The sequence below is a fragment of the Hypanus sabinus genome, chromosome 12 (assembly GCF_030144855.1).
Source record: "Hypanus sabinus isolate sHypSab1 chromosome 12, sHypSab1.hap1, whole genome shotgun sequence".
Classification (NCBI taxonomy): Eukaryota; Metazoa; Chordata; class Chondrichthyes; order Myliobatiformes; family Dasyatidae; genus Hypanus; species Hypanus sabinus.
In genome coordinates, this window is record NC_082717.1 from 15,980,420 (window position 1) to 16,002,293 (window position 21,874).

Sequence of the window (21,874 nt, forward strand, 5' to 3'; positions counted from 1 at the left end):
ACCGCAAGCTCATTCCACACATCTACCATTTTCTGAGTAAAGAAGTTCCCCCTCGTGTTACCCCTAAACTTTTGCCCCTTAACTCTCAACTCATGTCCTCTTGTTTGAATCTCCCCTACTCTCAATGGACAAAGCCTATGCACGTCAACTCTATCACCCTCATAATTTTATAATACCTCATAATACCTCTTTCAAGTCCCCCCTTAACCTTCTATGCTCCAAAGAATAAAAACCTAACTTGTTCAACCTTTCTTTGTAACTTAGGTGCTGAAACTCAGGTAACATTCTAGTAAATTTCCTCTGTACTCTCTCTATTTTGTTGATATCTTTCCTATAATTCAGTGACCAGAACTGTACACAATACTCCAAATTTGGCCTCACCAATGCCTTGTACAATTTTAACATTGCATTCCAACTCCTATACTCAATGCTCTGATTTATAAAGGCCAGCATACCAAAAACTTTCTTCACCACCCTATCCACATGAATTCCATATTCAGGGAACTATACACCATTTTTCCTAGATCACTGTTCTACTGCATTCCTCAGTGCCCTACCATTTACCATGTATGTCCTATTTTGATTATTGTTACGTATTCAGGCAACAATAAATATGAGTTCGGCAAGGGATTTTATAAGAAACAATACTTTTATTAAACACTGAAAACAAACCCCCCCAAAAGTAAACAAACACTAATGAAACCGGAAATCAGCTGCTGCGCGGCAGCTTAAACAGTTCTTAAAGCGATGTTGCAAAAACAGTTCTTTAAAGCAGTATTGCCAAAAGTTCAAAAATGCTCACAGTCCATTTAAAAGGAGAGACTTTATAAGACGATTTAAATTCTCTTTCACGTCGTTTTGCTTCGATCCCCCACGTTGAACTTTTCCCACGAAGAATTTACGAAACGAAACGGCTTAAAGGCACTGACCTTTCCTTTATCACACTGTCCTCAATCTTCTGCTATCTCGCAGAGATTAACACGAGAACAGTCAATGAATTCCCTTTCAAATAAGGATTAAATAAGATCGAACCTGTTTCACCGTCGAAATAGATTCTCCTCGATCTTTAACTCCCGAACTCCGATCTTCACTCTCCACTGACTTCTGAACTAGCAGTATTGTAAAGAAACTGCTGGCAATGACCTTTTAAACTTTAGGCATTAGATAAAAACTTCATCCTTCAACTAAACTGTGTCATCACATTAAATCACGCAGCGGCATGAAGTCAACTTGGCAAATCCAGCCACGAACTGCCCCTCCTCACAGGGTGGGGTCTTCCTTTTATAACTTGTAAAAAAAAAAACCTGTCACATGATCTCTACTGGCGGGAAAATGACATCACTCCACCATCACAAGACCATTACCTCAAGTCCAGTATAGCTTCAACCCCAGTCACGTGACAAGGGTACCACTGTCATGTCACGAGTACGTAACATTAGTCCTACCAAAATGTAGCACCTCACACTTATCAGCATTAAACTCCATCTGCCATGTTTCAGCCCACTCTTCTAACTGGCCTAAATCTCTCTGCAAGCTTTGAAAACTTACTTCATTATCCACAATGCCACCTATCTTAGTATCATCCTCATACTTAGTAATCCAATTTACCACCCCATCATCCAGATCATTAATGTATATGACAAACAGCATTGGACCCAATACAGATCCCTAAGGCACACCATTAGTCACCGGCCTTCAACCTCCAACCTGACAAACAGTTATCCACCGCTACTCTCTGGCATCTCCCATCCAGTCACTGTTGAATCCATTTTTCTACTTCAATATTAATACCTAATGATTGAATCTTCCTAACCAACCTTCCGTGTGGAACCTTGTCAAAGGCCATACTGAAGTCCATATAGACAACATCCACTGCTTTACCCTCAACAACTTTCCTAGTAACCCCTTCAAAAAATTCAATAAGATTTGTCAAACATGACCTTCATCGCACAAATCCATGTTGACTGTTCCTAATCAGACTTTGTCTATCTAGATAATTATATATACCATCTCTAAGAATATTTTTCATTAATTTACCCACTACTGACATCGAACTTACAGGCTGATAATTGCTTTGTTTACTCTTAGAACCCTTTTTAAACAATGGAACCACATGAGCAATACGCCAATCCTCCGGCACCATCCCCATTTCTAATGACATTTGAAATATTTCTGTCAAAGCCCCTGCTATTTCTACACTAACTTCCCTCAAGGTCCTAGAGAATATCCTGTCAGGACCCAGAGACTTATCCACTTTTATATTCTTTAAAAGCGCCAGTACTTCCTCTTCTTTAATCATCATAGTTTCCATAACTACCCTACTTGTTTCCCTTACCTTACACAATTCAATATCCTTCCCCTTAGTGAATACCGAAGAAAAGAAATTGTTTAAAATCTGCCCCATCTCTTTTGGCGCCACACATAGCTGTCCACTCTGATTCTCTAAGGGACCAATTTTATTCCTCACTATCCTTTTGTTATTAATATAACTGTAGAAACCCTTTGGATTTATTTTCACCTTACTTGCCAAAACAACCTCATATCTTCTTTTAGCTTTTCTAATTTCTTTCTTAAGATTCTTCTTACATTCTTATATTCTTTATATTCCTCGAGCACCTCATTTACTCCATGCTACCTATATTTATTGTAGATCTCTCTCTTTTTCTGAACCAAGTTTCCAATATCCCTTGAAAACCATGGCTCTCTCAAACTTTTAACCTTTCCTTTCAACCTAACAGGAACATAAAGATTCTGTACCCTCAAAATTTCACCTTTAAATGACCTCCATTTCTCTATTACATCCTTCTCATAAAACAAGTTGTCCCAATCCACTCCTTCTAAATCCTTTTGCATCTCCTCAAAGTTAGCCTTTCTCCAATCAAAATATCTCAACCCTGGGTCCGATCCTATCTTTCTCCAGAATTATATTGAAACTAATGGCATTGTGATCACTGGACCCAAAGTGCTCCCCAACACATTCCTCCGTCACCTGATCTATCTCATTCTCTAACGGGATATCCAATGCTGCTCCTTCTCTAGTTGGTACCTCCATGTATTGCTGCAAAAAAACTATCCTGCACACATTTTACAAACTCCAAACCATCCAGCCCTTTTACAGAATGGGCTTCCCAGCCTATGTGTGGAAAATCAAACTCCCACAATCACAACCTTGTGCTTACTACAAATATCTGCTAACTCCTTTCAAATTTGCTCCTCCAATTCTCGCTCCCCTTTAGGTGGTCTATTATACACCCCTGTAAGTGTCACAGCACATTTCCCATTCCTCAATTCCACCCAAATAGCCTCCCTATCCGATCCCTCTAATCTATCCTGCCAAAGCACTGCTGTAATATTTTCTCTGACTAGCAATGCAACACCTCGCCCTCTTGCACCTCTGATTCTATCACACCTGAAGCAACAAAATCCAGGAATATTTAGTTGCCAATCACACCCCTCCTGCAACCATGTTTCACTAATAGCTACAGCATCATATTTCCAAGTATCAATCCATGCTCTAAGCTCATCCACCTTTCCTAAAATGCTCCTATCATTAAAATAGATGCATTTGAGAAATTTTCCACCTCTTACTCTGTTTATCCCTAATGGTGCAAACAACTTTATTATCTTTTTCTTCCTTCTCCCCTACATCTTTAGTCTGAGCGCTCCCCTTCTCTGTCACCTGCCTATCCTCTCTCACACAGTCTACTAGCTTTCTGTATTTGTGAACTAACCTCCTCTCTCCTAGTCTCTTCAATTTGATTCCCACTCCCCAACCATTCTAGTTTAAAGTCTCCCCATTAGCCTTCGCAAATCTCTCCACCTGGATATTGGTCCCCCTAAGATTCAAGTGCAACCCGTCCTTTTTGTACAGGTCACACCTGCCCCAAAAGAAGTCCCAATGATCCATAAACTTGAATCCCTGCCCCCCTGCTCCAATCCCTCAGCCATGCACATATTCTCCACCTCATTCCATTCCTACTCCCACTGTCACGTGGCACAGGCAGTAATCCTGAGATTACTACCTTTGCCATCCTTCTTCTCAACTCCCTTCGGAATTCCCTATATTCACCTTTCAGGACCTTTTCCTACCTATGTTATTGGTAACTATATGTACCACGACCTCTGGCACCTCACCCTCCCATTTCAGGATACCTTGGACATGATCAGAAACATCCCGAACCCTGGCACCAGGGAGGCAAACTACTATTCGGGTCTCCTGACTGCGTCCACAGAATCACCTGTCTGACCCCCTAGCTATTGAGTCCCCTATTACTGCTGCCTTCCTCTTCCTTTCTCTAACCTTCTGAGCTACAGGGCCAGACTCTGTGCTGGAGGCACAGCTACTGTTGCTTCCCCCAGGTAGGCTGTTCTCTCTCTTTCTTCCTCCCCCCCCCCCCCCCCCCCAATAGTACTCAAGTAGGAGTACTTATTGTCAAGGGTTACAGCCACTGGGGTGCCCTCTAGTACCTGACTCTTCCCCTTCCCCCTCCTAACCGTAACCCACCTGACCCACCTGTTTGCCTCCAGTGGCCCTGGTGTGACCACCTGCCTGTAACTCCTCTCTATCATCTCTTCACTCTCCCTGACCAGACGAAGGTCATCGAGCTGCAGCTCCAGTTCCCTAACACGGTCCCTTTGGACCTGCAGCTCGGCGCACCTGGCACAGATGTGGATGTCCGGGAGGCTAGTAGACTCCAGGACCTCCCACATCCGACACTGAGAACAACAAGCTGCCCTCACACTCATACTTCCCCCTTACCTCAAATAACAGGAAAAATTGAAAACTAAGCCTACCTTGCCTCACCTGTTTCCACCTAAGCTCGTTGAATCCAAGCCCTTCAGCCTTCACTCTGCTCCCAGCTCACTCTGTTGCCTGCAAACCAATGTTGCCCGCTGTATAAGGTTGTGTTCCTTTTAAATCTTCTGCACTTCAGTACCTGACGTCACACGCCTGTGCAGTCCCGCCTCCCTTAGCTCCGATGAGAAGAAGGAAAAATCAAAATGGCTCCTGCCGCACTCCCATTCTGATTCTCAGACTTCCTTCTCCAAGTATCATTTGGGATTTCTCCCTCCCCCTCTCACTTCCAAATCTCTTACTATCTCTTCTTTCAGTTAGTCCTGACGAAGGGCCTCGGCCCGAAATGTCGACTGTACGTCTTCCTATAGATGCTGCCTGGCCTGCTGCGTTCCACCAGCATTTTGTGTGTTGTACTTATAATCATATGGTTTGGTGTTGACCTATCTATTGAAGATATCCTTTGATTTTCTTTTGTATCTGTAAACTATAATATTAATGGAAATTTCACTACTTGCATCTTTGGTATTGATATGTTCTTGGTTTTATTTGCCTAACTTTGACTTCTAACACTAATAGGCAGAGATGAAAGAGCAAGGTACCAGAGATCAGGATGATAGAGGATGTTACAGGAGGCAGAAGAGTGGCTATGGGACTGCTTCAAGACAATTGACTGGGCTATGTTCAAGAACTTGGTGGACCTGCATGAATACACCGCAGTTGTCGTGGTGTATTAGCATTCCACTAAATTATTTAGTGTTTTTCCCAGCTAGAAGCCCTGGATAAACCTAGAGATTTGAAATTGGTTGAGGGCTAGATGGATGGCATTCAGAACTGGTAATTCAGGAAAGTACAAGAGGTCGAGGTATGACCTGTGGAAAGCCATCTCATGTGCAAAGTTGTAATTTCAGACTAAATTTGAATCACAGAGGGCTGCTGTACAACTCCAGCAGGACTTGAATGTATCATCTCCTAAAAAGGAAAAGAAACACAAGTAACTTAAATATCAGCAAGATTTCGCTCCCAGATGAACTTAATGCCTTTTATTCTCACTTTGACTGACAGAACATAGAGGCACCTTCATGAATTCCCACAGTTCCTGACAACCCTGTTATCTCAGTCTCTGAGGCCAACATGAGAGCATCCTTCAGGAGGGTGAATCCACAGAAGGCATCTGGTGCAAATGGCTGACCTGACTGAGAACAGAAATCCTGTGCTAATTAACTGGCTGAAGAGTTTACAGACATCTTCAACTTCACTTTGACTGCCATAGCTACTCAACTGCTTCAAGCAGGTCTCAAACATACTGGTGCCAAGAAAAACATGCTAACCTACCTCAATGACTATCATCTGGAAGCATTTACACGTGATGAAGTGGTTGCTTCAAGAGGTCATGAAGAATATCGACTCTGCCTGAGGTGTGACTTGATCAACTTCAATTTGTCTGCCATCGCAATAGATCAACAGCAGATACCATTTCATTGATCTGTCACTCAGCTCTGGAACATTTGAACAATTAAGATGCAGGCATCAAGATACTCTTGATTGGCTGCAGATTAACATTCAACACTATTGTGGCTGCAGGGGCATTTTCCATCCACACAATGAAACCTTGGGCTTTCTAGGGACTCCAAGAGATCACCATGAATTACTACAAATTGTCTAGTTCTTTTTAAAAGTTGGCCTCAAATGTCACTGTTTTTTTATATATGTTTTGTGGCAAACATGAAACTACTTATAAGATTAAATTGTATGTGAATAAAGATACAAAGTTTAATTGGAACAGTTGAAAGTCAGATTTTACTACATGTCAAGACACTGAACTGATTAATATGAGTAATCTGCAATTTGTGACTTAAATCTGTGACGAGGCTTGCTAAAATTATAAAGTTATTGGCCCGAGTAAACTATGTGCACTTAGGATAGACACAAAAGACCCTAAATTGAGGTGCATTTAATTATCCTTCCTGTATGGCTAGACAGTGCAAAATTGATTCAAAAAGGCTTTCAACTCCTCATGGAAATGCTAGGATTTCCCTCTGTAAATATGACAAAGTTTGGGACTTATGTACAGCTGCATGCAGATGCATAAATCTTGCAGTTTACAGTTAATCACAATGCAAGTGTTGTACTCAAACTCCATAAATGGGTATGAATGTCTTGTCTCCCACTAATTAAGTGGGAGATCAGTCCACCAATCAGTGATTACATTCATTACAATGAAGTGGAATGGATGCAAGGGTGAGAGACAAATCTCAGGTGGTTTACATTCCCTGGATTTAATTAAGGTAATTTAATTGTGGCTAATTGTTTTCTTCACTGTTTCTAGTGCTTTTAAGTGTTTAATTTTCAAAATATTTGAATTATTTTTCTAATGACATTGTCAATACCTTTTTAGGGTTTAAATGTTTGACAGCTGCTTCGCCTTTGGGCATTGCGTAACCACCTGTTGCTGTGGGATTTGCAACCCACAGTTTTACTAAGCAGGTAAAGCTGACATTGGGGACCAAGGTATTATGGTAGAGCAGATCAAGAAAGAGGATAAATGAGTCTTGCTGGCCCTCTACTCAAAAGAAATTCAAAGATCAGACTATAAAACGTAGGAGTAGAATTAGGCCATTTGACCTATCAGGTCTGCACCACAGTTTGATCATAGCTGATTTATTCTTCTTCTCAATCTCATTCTCCTGTTGTTTTTGCTAACATCCTTTGATGTCAACTGTGTCAATTGGTGTCTTTATGCATTCTCACTTCTGCTCTGTAATTCAAGGCTATATTGAGGTCTGGTATCAACCAGTCCAAGTTTCTAGATTGTAGTTCAATAACTTTACTATGCTACTCTTGAGTATTAAGGTGCCTACATTAAAGTTTTCTGCTCAGGTTACTCTGTCCTCTCAACTGTTTGTCCTTGATTTGGCTTAGGAAATATAATCACATTGCATTATCTGGCTAACTATTATTATACAGCATTATCTGATATGCTGTATAATATTCTAAATGCAGGTAAAGTATATCTTAAAAATAGTTTAAGTTTTATGTTTAATTTACTAGAATTTGTGCAGAAGTGACAATTCATTTTTGTTGTAAGCAAATGTGTTGCTTGGTGTTTGAGCCATTTATTTACCACAATGTGTGTGAATGTGTTCAAATTTACACATCTATGATGCCTTCTCATGTGGGATAAACACTCAGATAAGTTTTGGCAGCAGAACATTTGTAATTTGCTCCATATGTTTGCCGCAAACATATTTCAAAACAATAGTTGGTACCTGGTGATCTTGATATTCTGCAATAATAAAATCTGCTCTGTATTATTTAACAGGTTAAGTATAATGACCTGATCTTCTAAAATGTTGGCTGAAGAAACAATAAGGCAAATCATGGCTCCAGAGTAGATTGATGTCCATGAGATGCTATCCCATCTCGTATGCTTGGTTAACTTTCACATGGGCTGGAATGCTTGTTCCATGACTATAATATAAAGGAGTTCAGTCTTTATAATTCAGTGATATGTATTAAAACCAGCACAGTGCCTGTCTGTTTGCGCTCTGTTTTAAGTATACTTTCACCATTGAAGTTTAACAACATAAGTTGCTATTTTGCTCAATATCATCAAGGCAAGGTTGTTATTGATGTCTGATTTGTATGTCATTTAGTTGGTCTGTGGTCTGAAATGGAAATATACAGTATTAAGATTACATGTCATGTGGTTAACAAAAATCCTCCAATAAATTTACAGATTCTTTTGTGTTTTGGTGAATGTTTTGCTTATCAGCTGTTGTTGAGATCAAGATAACATCAGCAGTTTGAACTATCCAATTCTTTCTTCTTTCTTTTTCAATATTTTTATTGACTTCTTACAAAAAAGAATAGAGTACAGGAGGGTGTGTATCATATATCAATTACAATATGTGTGAATCACACTTATAGTTTCATTACCCCATATTCAAGTAAACTAAATAGAATCATAATATTGAAAAGTAATAATTTTATTATTATACAAAATAAAATCTAAACCCACTACCAAGAAAAGCTGTTTGGTAAAGAAAGAAAATGGAAAAAAATCCTTATCAAGTCAATTTTTATTGTCATTTCGACCATAACTGCTGGTGCAGTACATAGTAAAAATGAGACAACGTTTTTCAGGACCATGGTGCTATATGACACAGTACAAAAACTAGACTGAACTGTGTTTTTTAAAAAAAGCACTGAGAGAAAAAAGCAACTACACTAGACTACAGACCTACCCAGGACTGCATGAAGTGCACAAAACAGTGCAGGCATTACAATAAATAATAAACAAGACAATAGGGCAGTAAGGTGTCAGTCCATGCTCTGGGTATTGAGGAGTTTGATGCCTTGGGGGAAGAAACTGTTACATAGTCTGGTCGTGAGAGCCTGAATGCTTTGGTGCCTTTTCCCAGATGGCAGGAGGGAGAAGAGTTTGTATGAGGGGTGCATGGGGTCCTTTATAATGCTGTTTGCATTGGGGGAGTCCAGAACCAGAGGCCACAGTTTAAGAATAAGGGGTAGGCCATTTGGAACGGAGTTCAAGAAAAACTTTTTCACCCAGAGAGTTGTGGATCTATGGAATACTCTGCCTCAGAATGCAGTGGAGGTCAATTCTCTAGATGTTTTCAAGTAAGAGTTAGATAGAGCTCTTAAAGATAGCAGAGTCAAGGGATATGGGGAGAGGGCAGGAACGGGGTACTGATTGTGAATGATCAGCCATGATAACATTGAATAGCGGTGCTGGCTTGATGGGCCAAATGGCCTACTCCTGCACCTATTGTCTCTCATCTATTGATGTAGCTGCTCAGGATGCTCTCAATCCATCCCCTGTAGAATGTGATCAGGATGGGGGGTGGGAGAAGGACTCTCCTCAGTCTTCGCAGAAAGTAGAGATGCTGCTGGGCTTTCTTTGCTATGGAGCTGGTGTTGAGGGACCATGTGAAATTCTCCGCCAGGCAAACACCAAGAAATTTGGTGCTGTTAATGATCTCTACTGAGGAGCCGTCGATGTTCAGTGGGGTGTGGTCGTTCCGTGCCCTCCTGAAGTCAACAACCATCTCCCTTATTTTGTTCACATTCAGAGACAGGTTATTGATTCTGCACCAGTTTGTTGGCCACTCCACCTCCTCTTGTATGCTCACTCGTCGTTCTTGATGATGAGACCCACCACGGTCGTGTCATTGGCGAACTTGATGATGTGGTTCGAGCTGTGTGTTGCAGCACAGTTATGGGTCAGCAGAGTGAACAGCAGTGGACTGAGCACACAGCCCTGGGGGGCCCCGTGCTCAGTGTGATGGTGTTGGAGATGCTGCCTCCGATCCAGACTGACTGAGGTCTCTCAGTCAGGAAGTCTAGTATCCATTTGCAGAGGGAGTTGTTCAGGCCCAGTAGGCTCAGCTTTCCAGTCGGTTTCTGAGGGATGATTGTGTTGAATGCTGAACTGAAGTCTATGAACAGCATTCGAATGTACGTGTCTTTTTTGTCCAGGTGGGTTAGGGCCAGGTGGAGGGTGATGGCAATGGCGTCATCTGTTGAGCGGTTGGGACAGTACGCAAATTGCAAGGGGGTCGAGTGAGGGGGGGGGCAGCAGGATCTTGAGGTGCCTCACAACGAGCCTCTCAAAACACTTCATGATGATGGATGCGAATGCAAACATATTTCCAATTCTGTTATGTCTGGTTTTCTGTAGTAGGTAGGATTCTTAAAAAACAATCTGAATTTATGTTGCACCTTTTACAATGTATTAACAAAAACAGGACTCTTCAGAAACATTAGAAGATAGATGCTGTCAGGAAAGGAGAGTAAGATATGTGACCTGCTGCTCAGAGGGAGGAGGGGAGAGAAGAGAAAGTCCAGCTAGGACAGAAGAGAAAGTCTAGGTAGCAACATTTTTTGAAAAGAATATATATTTCAATTGTGTGTTCTAATTATTTTACAGTTTTAGCTTACTTCATTTTTAAAGTGTGATTAATTTTTCAAGATTTGGATGTCTGGCATCTGAGTCTAGATGAGCTTTTGAAGATTTTTTTTCAGCAAGTAGGTCTGGGGGTGTGGCTTATCTGACTCTCAATATATTTCTGCAGGTGAGGTTTGTCATTTATTCCTGGCTTTGTTCAGTAAGTTGCTGCTAGAAAGCTCCTATGCAAAATTCAGTTAAACTTTCACCTTTTATTTTAAGCATCAGTAAACATCAGGAGTATTATTAAAGACTGCAGAGCAGAAATGAAAGTATAAAACAGGTTTGGTGAGTGTGGTGGTTTGAAAGGAGATTCCATTTTATGCATGGATAAACATTGAGGCTTGTTTCCATTTTTGAACTAAATATGTTTATTTCACAATTTTAATAAGTATTAAATATGCAGTTCTTAATATATTTGCAATGGAAATCCAAAGTGTATTTTAAACTTCTGCTTCAAGATTTTCAAAAAATACATTAAAGTCATACAGTATATTTAAAATAGAATCTGGTCTTCCTAATTTTTTTTGTCCTAGCAGTACACTATGCTCAAAGAAAAGGCAAATGTAAATCTTAATATAAATTGCATTCTCAGTTATATTGCTATCTTGGAGCTTAGCTCATAGTGTAACAAATTCATTAAAATAAAAAGGAATTAGGTTACTACAGTTTAGATTATTGATAATGCTGCAAATTTGTTCTTTAAGGCTTGGCAGTCAATTTGGTTCTAAGCTAATGCTATATCGAATATATTATTTTCCTATTTCTATTCACAATTTTCCTCATTTCCACATACTTACTTGGAAGTGTCTAGCAAAATTTTGAACATTGGTCCTAATTCCCCATATCATTTTAGAAGAGCTCATTGTTCCAGATTATTATAATCTGGGTAGAGCAGACAAGAGAACTTCTAAATTACTGATATGTGCAAATTTAATATTTCAGCATATTGTATGTGACCTGTTATAGTAGTAGTGTGAACATTTGAGTAGAGCATGATGTTCTCCTAAGGGGCTGACTGTTTGAGGGTCCCCGAGTGCTATAGATGACGATCCAGGACCCACATATTCTGGTGCAGTTTGCGCAAGAATAAGTGGTGGCAGTGGTTAGTGGTTGCGTCGTTAGTTGATCAGTCTTTCCTTTCACAGCTGCCAATTGAACAGATTTCCTCCAGGTGTAACTGTTGAGTGAATCAGAATCATGTTTAATATCACCTAATATTAAAACTGATTATGATGCACTCAGGTATCAGGTGAATATGTTATAAAATTTTAGTTTAGTGGCAGGTGAACATTGTAATACATTGTAGTAAAACTGTAAATTACAGTATGTGTGTATATGAAGTATACATGCACATGTCGATCGTGCTCCTGTTCTTCCTAAATCCACGCTGCGATTCAGGCAGCATTGACTAGGTGATGTTGCCGATGAGCCTCTGAAGCATCACCTTAGCCAGGACTTTCCCAGCAACAGAAAGGAGTGATATGCCCCTACTATTGCCGCAGATGGCATTGTCACTCTTGTTCTTATAAATTACAACGACATTTGCATTTCTCCATTGCTGTGGGATGTTCTCGTCAGTCCAGGCCTTGGTGATGTACTGGTAGAGGATACGCATACACATGTACCGTCCGTTCTTCAGTAACTCGGCAGGGATATTGCCAGTGCCAAGGGAATTACTGTTCTTAAGGGAATAGACAGCTGATAGAACCTCCTGGAAGGCTGGTGGTAGACTGAGGTTGTGGATAGGAGGAAGTTCAGGCAGTTTGTCCAGGATGGTGGGGTCTGCGTCAGAATCCTGATTAAGCAGTGTGTTAAAATGCTCAGCCCAACTCAGCAGAATGGTATTCTGATTCTTTAGAAGTGTTTGACCATCTGCTGTCTTCACAGCCCAGCAGCTTCAGGAAATGTTCTGGGGGAAACATCAAGACCTGTTTATGGCCTTTGTCAACCTCACCAAAGCATCCAACACTGTGCAAAGACAGCTCTTATGGGATGTCCTCCTCAGGTTTGGCTGTCCCAATAAATTTGTTAACATCCTCTGCCAGTTCCATGATGGGATGACTGCTCGGATGACCATAGGAGGACAAGAGTCTGAGCCCTTCTTTGTATGCACAGTGGTGAAGCAAGGGTGTGTGCTACTGGCAGTGCTCTTTAACATCTTCCTCTTGTGTGTTACCAAGCATCTCCGCAACGAGATTGAGGATAGCAGTGGGCATCAGATTAGATGGCAACCTCTTTAACATCAAGAGGCTCCATTCAACCACCAAACTCCATAGAGAATGGGTCCTGGAGCTGCAGGATGCAGATGACTGTGCTCTTGTGGCCCATACTCTGGAGGATCTTCAGACGGTCCTTGCTGTGGCGGTGATGGCGTACAGAGATATCCTCAGAGATATTGGCATCCAGGAACTTGAAATTGCTTACCCTTTCCACTACTGATCCCTTTGACTGGTGTGTGTTCCTTTGACATGCCCTTTCTGAAATCCCCAATCAATTCCTTGGTCTCACTGCCAGTTGTTGCTTCGAAATCACTCAACTAGCTAATCTATCTTGTTTCTGTACACCACGCCGTTACCATCTGAAATGCTGCCAACATTAGATATGTCATCAGCAAATTTACAATGGTGTTTGAGCTGTGCCCAGCCACACAGTTGTGGGTGTAGAGAGAGTAGAGCAGTGGGCAAAGCACCTATCCTTAAGATGTGCCGGTGTTGATTGTCAGCAAGGAGGAGCTGTTATTTTTGATCTACACAAATTGTGATCTCCAGGTAAGGAAGTCAAGAAGCTAGTCGCAGAGAGTTATAGAGGTTTTGGAGCTTGTTGATTAGAACTGAGGGTATGATAGTAATGAATGCTGAGGTGGAGTCAATAAGCAGCAGCCTGTTGTAAGCATTATTGTGTCCAGGTGATCCAAAACTAATACAATGTCTTCCCAGTTTTTAGATGTAATGTTGCCTTTTTTTCAGGCTATTCATGATTGCCTCCTCCATTACACTGGTGTTAGTACATCTGTCCTTCCACTAGATCCTCAATCTTTTGTAAGGCGCTTTGTGCTGACTGCAACACATCACTGTAAGAATATGCATGCACTACAATAATTAAAAATGCGTGCAAATTTTAACAGTACATTCATGATTTTTGCTCTTCAGCATTACTTTGCTTCCCTTAGTGCAAGTATCAAACAAAACGAACCACTGCTGCTGTTCATTTATTCATTATGTGCTGTGTCATATGACACAGATGATCATGGCCTATCCATGACCGTGATTGTTCTTGGCAAATTTTTCTGCAGAAGTAGTTTGCTGTTGCCTCCTTGTGGGCAGTGTCTTTACAAGAAGGTTGACCATGCCATTATTAATACTCTTCAGAGATCTTCTGCCTGATATGTTTGGTCACATAACTAGGAGTTGTATCCACCACCTGCTTCCATGGCTTCATATGTTCCTGATCGAGGTGTACCTGCAGGCTAGTGGAGGGAAGGAGCGCCTCACACTTCCTTTGGTAGAGATGTATCTCCACTCCGCCACCCATATTGCTGCAATAGGCAAATATAAAGACTCTTTCCCCTTATTGGTTTGGCGTTGAAGTTCCACTTTAGAGACTTGAGCACAGTAATCTAGACTTACTTCCAAATGCAGTAATTAGAGTCAGTTCCTTTTTCCATCATTATTAAAAATCAGAACCAGGTTTATTATCACTGGCATGTGACGTGACATTTGTTAACTTAGCAGCAGCAGTTCAATGCAATACACGCTGTGTACATGCATCTACTGATGCCTCTGGACACATCTTCAGTGATGTTCCTGATGAAATCATTGGGTGTTTCGGGTCTTTCAACATCATACACCCTCCTCCAGTGACCTAGCCGGGGCTGATCAGAACCCAGCTTGTGTCCAGATGGATACAATCTAGCATAGAAAAAATAGTAATGATAATAAATAAAATAAAAATAATAATAAATAAGCCAGTTAGTCAATTATGTATATTGAATAGATTTTTAAATGTGCAAAATGCAAAAACAGAAATACTATATATTTAAAAAAAAAGTGAGGTAGTGTCCAAAGATTCAATGTTCAGTTAGAATCGGATGGCAAAGGGGAAGAAGCTGTTCCTGAATTGCTGAGTGTGTGCCTTCAGGCTTCTGTACCTCCTACCTGATGGTAACAGTGAGAAAAGGGCATGCCCTGAGTGCTGGAGGCCCTTAATAACAGACGCTGTCTTTCTGAGATACAGCTCACTGAAGATGTCCTGGGTACTTTATAGGCTAGTACCCAAGATGGAGCTGACTAGATTTACAACCTTCTGCAGCTTCTTTTGGTCCTGTGCAGTACCCCCTCCATACCAGACAGTGATGCAGTCTGTCAGAATGCTCTCCATGGTACAAATTTTTGAGTGTAATTGTTGACATGCCAAATCTCTTCAAACTCCTAGTAAACTGCTGTCTTGCCTTCTTTATAACTACATCATTATGTTGGGACCAGGTTAGATCCTCAGAGATCTTGACACCCAGGAACTTGAAACTGCTCACTCTCCACTTCTGATCCCCTGAGGATTGGAATGTGTTCCTTCATCTTACTATTCCTGAAGTACACAATCAGCTCTTTATTCTTACTGACGTTATGTGCCAGGTTGTTGCTGTGGCAGCATTCCACTCCTGTATGCCCTCTCATCACCACCTGAGATTCTACCAACAATGGTTATATCATCAGCAAATTTTACAAAAGTTGTTATTGTATTGCAAAATGTGGAACTTTGTTTTGAGATGTCTTTTCAAAAGTAGTCAAAAGAGATATATCACTGCACCCCAAAAATGAAATGTTGCTTTTTCATACAAAGTTTGGTTAATTTGATATATCTGGAACTTTGTCATTTACAAGTTATCTAAATTATTGCACAATATATCATAAAGTCAGAGCAATACAGGCCCTTCAGCTTAATTGACTTATCACATTTGAAACTTTTAAGATATAACTCTCATACAGGTAATAAAATGAACATTGATAAATTGATCTGAACTTGAATATAACTGTTAATCTTATTACTATTTTCTGCAGAATGTCAACTCATGAAAACAGAGCGACCACGGCCAAACACATTTATAATCAGATGTTTGCAATGGACCACTGTTATAGAGAGGACCTTTCATGTGGATACTCCTGAAGAAAGGTGCGAGTGATAACTTAATCTATTGTAGTATTTTAGTAATTGTTGCAAGTTTAACATTTAATTGTTAACAGTATGGCTGACTTATAGGTATGCTTCAATTAGCATTTACATCATGTAATGTTAATTTGCTTGTGACTACAAGTAACTGCCTAACTTGTTTAAAAATATGTTGCCATATATGTTTTCATCATGAAGTGTACTCTTGGGTGTTCATAATTCAAAAAATGTCATTTTTAGGCCATACGACGCAGGAGCAGAATTAAGCCATACAGCCCATTAGTTCTGTTGTGCCATTCAATCATGCACCATTTTTTAACCCCATTTCCCTTCCTTCTCCCCATAATCAGTAACCCCCTTGCCAATCAAGAATCTATCAATATCTGCCTTAAATATACCACTTGACCTCCATGGCCCCCTGTGGCAATGAATTCCATAGGTTCACAACCCTCTGGTAAAGAAATTCCTCCTCAACTGAATTGTAAAGGTACATCTCTTTAATGGAAACATTCTCTTCACATACACTCCATCAAGGCCTTTCACCATGCTGTAGGTTTCAGTGAGATCATCACCATTCTTCTAAACTCCGACAAGTACCTGCCCAGGGCCATCAAATGCTCCTCATGTGTTAAGCCTTTCATTCCTGGGATAATTCTTGTGAACTTCTTGTAGACCCTCTCCCAGGGCAAGCACATGTTTCCCTGGATATGAGGCCTAAAATTACTCATAATATTTCAAGTGCAATCTGACCAATGTCTTAAAGCCTCTGCAATACATCCTTGTTTTTATACTCTAGTCTTCTCAAAATGCATGCTAACATTGATACTGGCATGAATAGAAAGATGGCTGATGGGCAGGAAGCAACGAGTGGGAAAAGGGGCCTTTTCTGGTTGGCTGCCAGTGACAAGTGGTGTTCCTCAGGGGTCGGTATTGGGACCGGGGCTTTTCACATTGTTATTGATTTGGTCAATGGAATTGATAGCTTTTTGGCAAAGTTTGCAGAAGATATGAAGAGGTAGGTAGTACTGAGGAAAAAATGCGATTGCAGAAGAACTTAGAGAAATTGGAAGAATGGGCAAAGAAGGAATACAGTGTTGGGAAATGTATGCTAATGCATTTTGGTAAAAGGAACAATAGGTATCTAATTGAGGAGAAGGTTCAAACATCAGAGGTGCAGAGGGACTTCGGAGTCCTTGTGCAAGACTCCCAGAGGGTTAATTTGCAGGTGAAGTTGGTGGTAAAGATGGCAAATGCAATGCTAGCATTTATTTCAAAGGGAATAGAATATGAAAGCTAAGAGAGGATGCTGATGCTTCGTAAGACACTAGTCAGGCTACATTTGGAGTATTATCGACAGTTTTGAGCCCCATATCTCAAAAGATTTTTGTATTGGATTGACCTTATGACATGCATCCTTCATATACACAAGGAGTAAAATTCCTTACATTATGTCTCCGTCTAAGTGTGCAATTATGGTAATTTATAATAAATAGTATGTACAACAGGACAGTCAATATAACATAGAAATACAATTGTATCAGCATGAATTAATGGCCTGGTGGAAGAAGCTGTCCCAGAGCCTGTTGGTCCTTGCTTTTATGCTGTTGTACTGTTTCCCTGATGGTAGTAGCTGGAACAATTTGTGGTTGGGATGACTCGGGTCCCCAATGATCCTTCAGGCCCCTTTTACACATCTGCAGATGTGCTGGGCTGTCCGCACCACTCTCTGCAGAGTCCTGTGATTGAAGAGAGTACAATTCCCATACTAGGCAGTGATGCAGCCAGTCAGGATACTCTCAATTGTGCCCCTCAATAAAGTTCTTAGGAGTTGGGGGCCTATATCATACTTCTTCAAATGTCTGTAGAGACAACGTGAGATCCTTGGTGATGTGTATGCCGAGGAACTTAAAACTGTTCACCCACTCAACCCCAGATCCATTGATGTCAGTAGGGGTTAGCCAGTTTCCATTCCTCCTGTGGTCCACACCGGCTCTTTTATTTTTGAGACATTGAGGGAGAGGTTGTTTTCTTGACACCACTGTGTCAGGGTGATGACTTTTTCCTCTGTAGGCTGCCTTGTTATTATTTGAGAAGGCCAATCACTGTAGTATCATTCAGCAAATTTAATTAGCAGATTGGAATTGTGGATGATGACACAGTCATGTGTATATAGAGAGAGTAAAGGAGAGGGCTTAGGACCCAACCCTGAGGGGCACCTGTGTTGAAGAGTAGGGGTGAGGGAACCCACTCTTATCACCTGCCAGTGATCTGAAAGGAAGTCCAGGATCCAGCTACACAAAGAAAGCAGGGTGAAGGCCGAGATCTCTGATCTTCTTGTCGAAACTGGAGGGAATTATGGTGTTGAATGCTGAACTGTAGTCCAAGAACAGCATTCTCATATAAGCATCCTTCTCCAGATGTGTAAGGATGGTGTGTAGAATTGTGGCTATTGTGTTTTCTGTCAATCGGTTGTTTTGGTAGGCAAATTGTAGGGGGTCCAGAGTAGGTGGTGGCAAACTGCAGACGTGCTCCTTGACCAGTCATTGGAGAAAGTCCAGAGGAGGTTCACGAGGATGATTCTGGGAATGAAGGGGTTAATATATGAGCATTTGAGTCTGTTCTCAGTGAAATTTAGAAGAATGTGGTGGGGGGGTGGGGGGAGGAGAGAGAATCTCACTGAAACCAACTGAATGTTGAAAAGACTAGATGGATGGATGTTCTCTCTCCAGCATTCATCGTTTGAGCATCGTTCGCCTCACGTCTCGTGTACAGACTTTTTTCCATGTCATTATTCCCTAAATTATACAGTATAACAAGTATTTACATAACATTTACATTGTATTAGGTGTTATAAGTAATCTAGAGATGATTTAAAGTATACAGAAGGATGTGCGTAGGTTATATGCAAACTGTACGTCATTTTATATAAGGGACTTGAGCATCCGCATTTTTTTGGTATCGTGGGGGGTCCCGGAACCAATCCCCTGTGGATAAGGAGTGCCGACTGTGTGATTAGTCCATCTTGAGTTTTTGGTCAGATACTAATGCTGGAAAAGTTGATGAGGATATTGCTATTGTATGATCTGGATAAATGTTTTAATTCTATCTTACAAGAGTAGAGGATATTTTCCTTCAATTATATATGATTCTGATGAAAACAGATGGAATATTGTGTGTTGCACCTCTAACTAAGGTTAGGTAGGTGTCCTAAACTGATTCCTGTGATGGTATAGTTGTGTATGATAGTTTATGCAAAAGAATCTCAACTCTTAAAGTTTCCAAAAATGACAATTATTTCATTGAAACCCACAAAATTCTCTTGGGATTTGATGCAATAGGTGCATGTATTGTGTTTCCCCTAACAAGGCTCTAGAGATCCAGCAGTCAAAGTTTCAAAATAAGGAAATCACCATGTAGCACTGAGAAGAGAACTAAGGAACTTCTGCAGTTGCATCTTGAGATTAAGGTGGTTAACTTTCAACTCGGACAACAATGTTCTGGCTAGTGGAGACTTAACCCTTAATTCACCTGATGTGACTCTAACCAAGTCACATTTGTCAATCCTTGCAGATTTGAAAATGCCATTTGGAGGTAAGAAGCACACTTATTCTCACTTCTGTTTTGGCCAAAATTGGACCAATCTCAGATGAAGCTTTAGTCAAATGATCAAATTCTCAACCTGTGGGAAAGGGTTGGTTGTGCTTTGCAAATGCCCAAGATTTCAAAAGGGTTAAATACAGAGTTAATTTTGTTGCAAACTGAGCAAAAAATACTCAGTAACCACTTTCTTAGGTACACCTTTACGCATGCCCATTAACACAAGTAAAATGCAAGTATCTAATCAGCCAATCCTGTGGCAGCAATTCAATGCATAAAAGCATGCAGAAATAGTCAAGAGGTTCTGTTGTTCAGACGAAACATCAGGAGGGGAAAGAAATGAGATGTAAGTGATTTTGAGCACGGAATGATTGGTGGTTTAAGTATCTCAAACTGCTGATCTCCTGGAATTTTCATGCACATGAAATAGAGTTTACGGAGAGTGATGTGGAAAAAACAAATGGTATCCAATGAGTAGCAGATCTGTGGGTGAGAAAGCCTTGTAAATGAGAGAGCTCAGAGGAGAATGGCCAGACTGGTTCATGCTGACGGGAAGGCGAGAGTGACTCAAGTAACCATGCATTACATCAGTGATGTGCAGAAGAGCATCTCCGAATGCACAACATGTTGAACCTTGAAGTGATATGCTACAGCAGCAGAAGACCATGAATGTACACTCCATGGCCACTTCATTAAGTCGAGGAGGTACTAAAAAGAAGTGGCCACCGAGTGTAGACTTGGCATGCCAACTTTTGTGGATACAGTTAAGAATCACATGGTGAACTGTATCATTTTATAAAGGGTAACCCATGATAAGCATTTATGAAGGAAGTTGGGTGCATTTCTTATCAAGTGGAGCTTGCATTAAAAAAATGTTGTGGAATCTTTAATGAAATGGAACTCAAGCCACATACCAGTCAGTATGGTGTGCAAAAGTCAACTGATAAAATTATCAACAACATTTTGATAATTGAAGGCATAATGGTTTAGCTGATAATTAAGCATGAAGCTTTTGCTGATGATAGAAGGGTATGATAGTGGGCATTTGGAAAAGTTGGTCTTTAGTTTGTGAACAGGGCATACTTGTCCGATTTTCAAAATTGATCAGTGTAGTTGCACTAGTTGATCAGATAGCTGAAAGAATGGTAGTTTTCCAGATCATTGTTAGCAACTCAAATGGGATATTGAATTGACTGTTCAAAAACGGAACAAGATTAGGAAATTCACTGTGCAACTTATAATTAAAGCTTAAAGCTCACACTTTATTGTCCCTGCACAAACAACAAAGTTACTATGTTGACCCCAGGCCAATAGATTAGAACATGAATTCTATTGTTCCTTCTGTACCAATACTCATGCAGACAGCTTGTCCAATTTATAACACTGAAATGGGGGATCTTCATTGGCCAGCTGATTGATCATTTATTCTCCCAGCCCCTGGCGTGGGCATTCCTCGCAATAGTTTCCCTGGAGTTGTCACTGATAGCACGCTCCAAATGTCCACTTTTATACTTGTTCCTTATCAATTCAAATTCAAATGGATATATTCAATATCAATTCAAATATTGTATTCCAGTGTCATTGGCTGTAGGCCATCTGATTGTCCTTTAACATCTTTTTATTGGCTCTTCTCCAGGTCAGCATCCATTTATTGCCCTCTTCCAAGCAAGTGATAGTCGGTAATTTATGGCTCTTTATTCTCTTCAGTAACCAGCTCAAGTCACCAGGCAGGCACCAACTGTAACATTCACAAACCGGCATGTTATGTCTAACAAAAGAACATCTCACAAATAACTTCTTATTTGGAAATAATTTCCAGTCCAGCAGATTACCTGGATCATTACCTGCATCATTGTGTCTTCTTTAAAATACCGAAGACCAAGCAATTTTAATTCAAAAAAATTGAGGTTGTAAAACAGTTCCACAAAATGGTAGCTTCCATCTTCAAGCACATAGTAGGAACAAAGAAAATTGATCTGTCTGCTTCCACTGTCCTTGACCTATTTGAATTCAACGTTTTCTTCCACTTTTTCAATCTACCATGGCCAACAATTGTCAAGTCTGATGACCGTTGTATCAATTGCAGTCAGCTTGTCTTTAATATGTGGAAAGGAATGAAGCAGTTTTAGCATATAAATAATCCCTTATTTTTCTAAATGTTTCAACCTCATTTTTGCACAATTATATTGCCATCATTCAAGATGGGAATGCTTTCTGAATTGTCTTGAATTAGCTATTTAATTTGACATCATTGTTCACAGTCCGACAGAATCCAGAACCTTTGGTCTATTGACATAATTGTGACTATGACCTCTGTCACTGCCACTTATTGATAGGAGACTAATAAT

General features: G+C 40.5%; 1 protein-coding gene across 8 annotated transcripts in view; it reads left to right on the plus strand.

The window, feature by feature from the left end:
- The window catches only part of LOC132402664 (RAC-gamma serine/threonine-protein kinase), a 402,615-nt gene that overhangs the window by 222,379 nt on the left and 158,362 nt on the right, over positions 1-21,874 (plus strand). For all 8 annotated transcript variants that reach the window (XM_059985594.1, XM_059985597.1, XM_059985596.1 and 5 more), the window contains one exon: positions 15,821-15,932. In XM_059985594.1, coding sequence (XP_059841577.1) covers positions 15,821-15,932 — 112 coding nt within the window. The remainder of the gene's footprint in view (positions 1-15,820; positions 15,933-21,874) is intronic.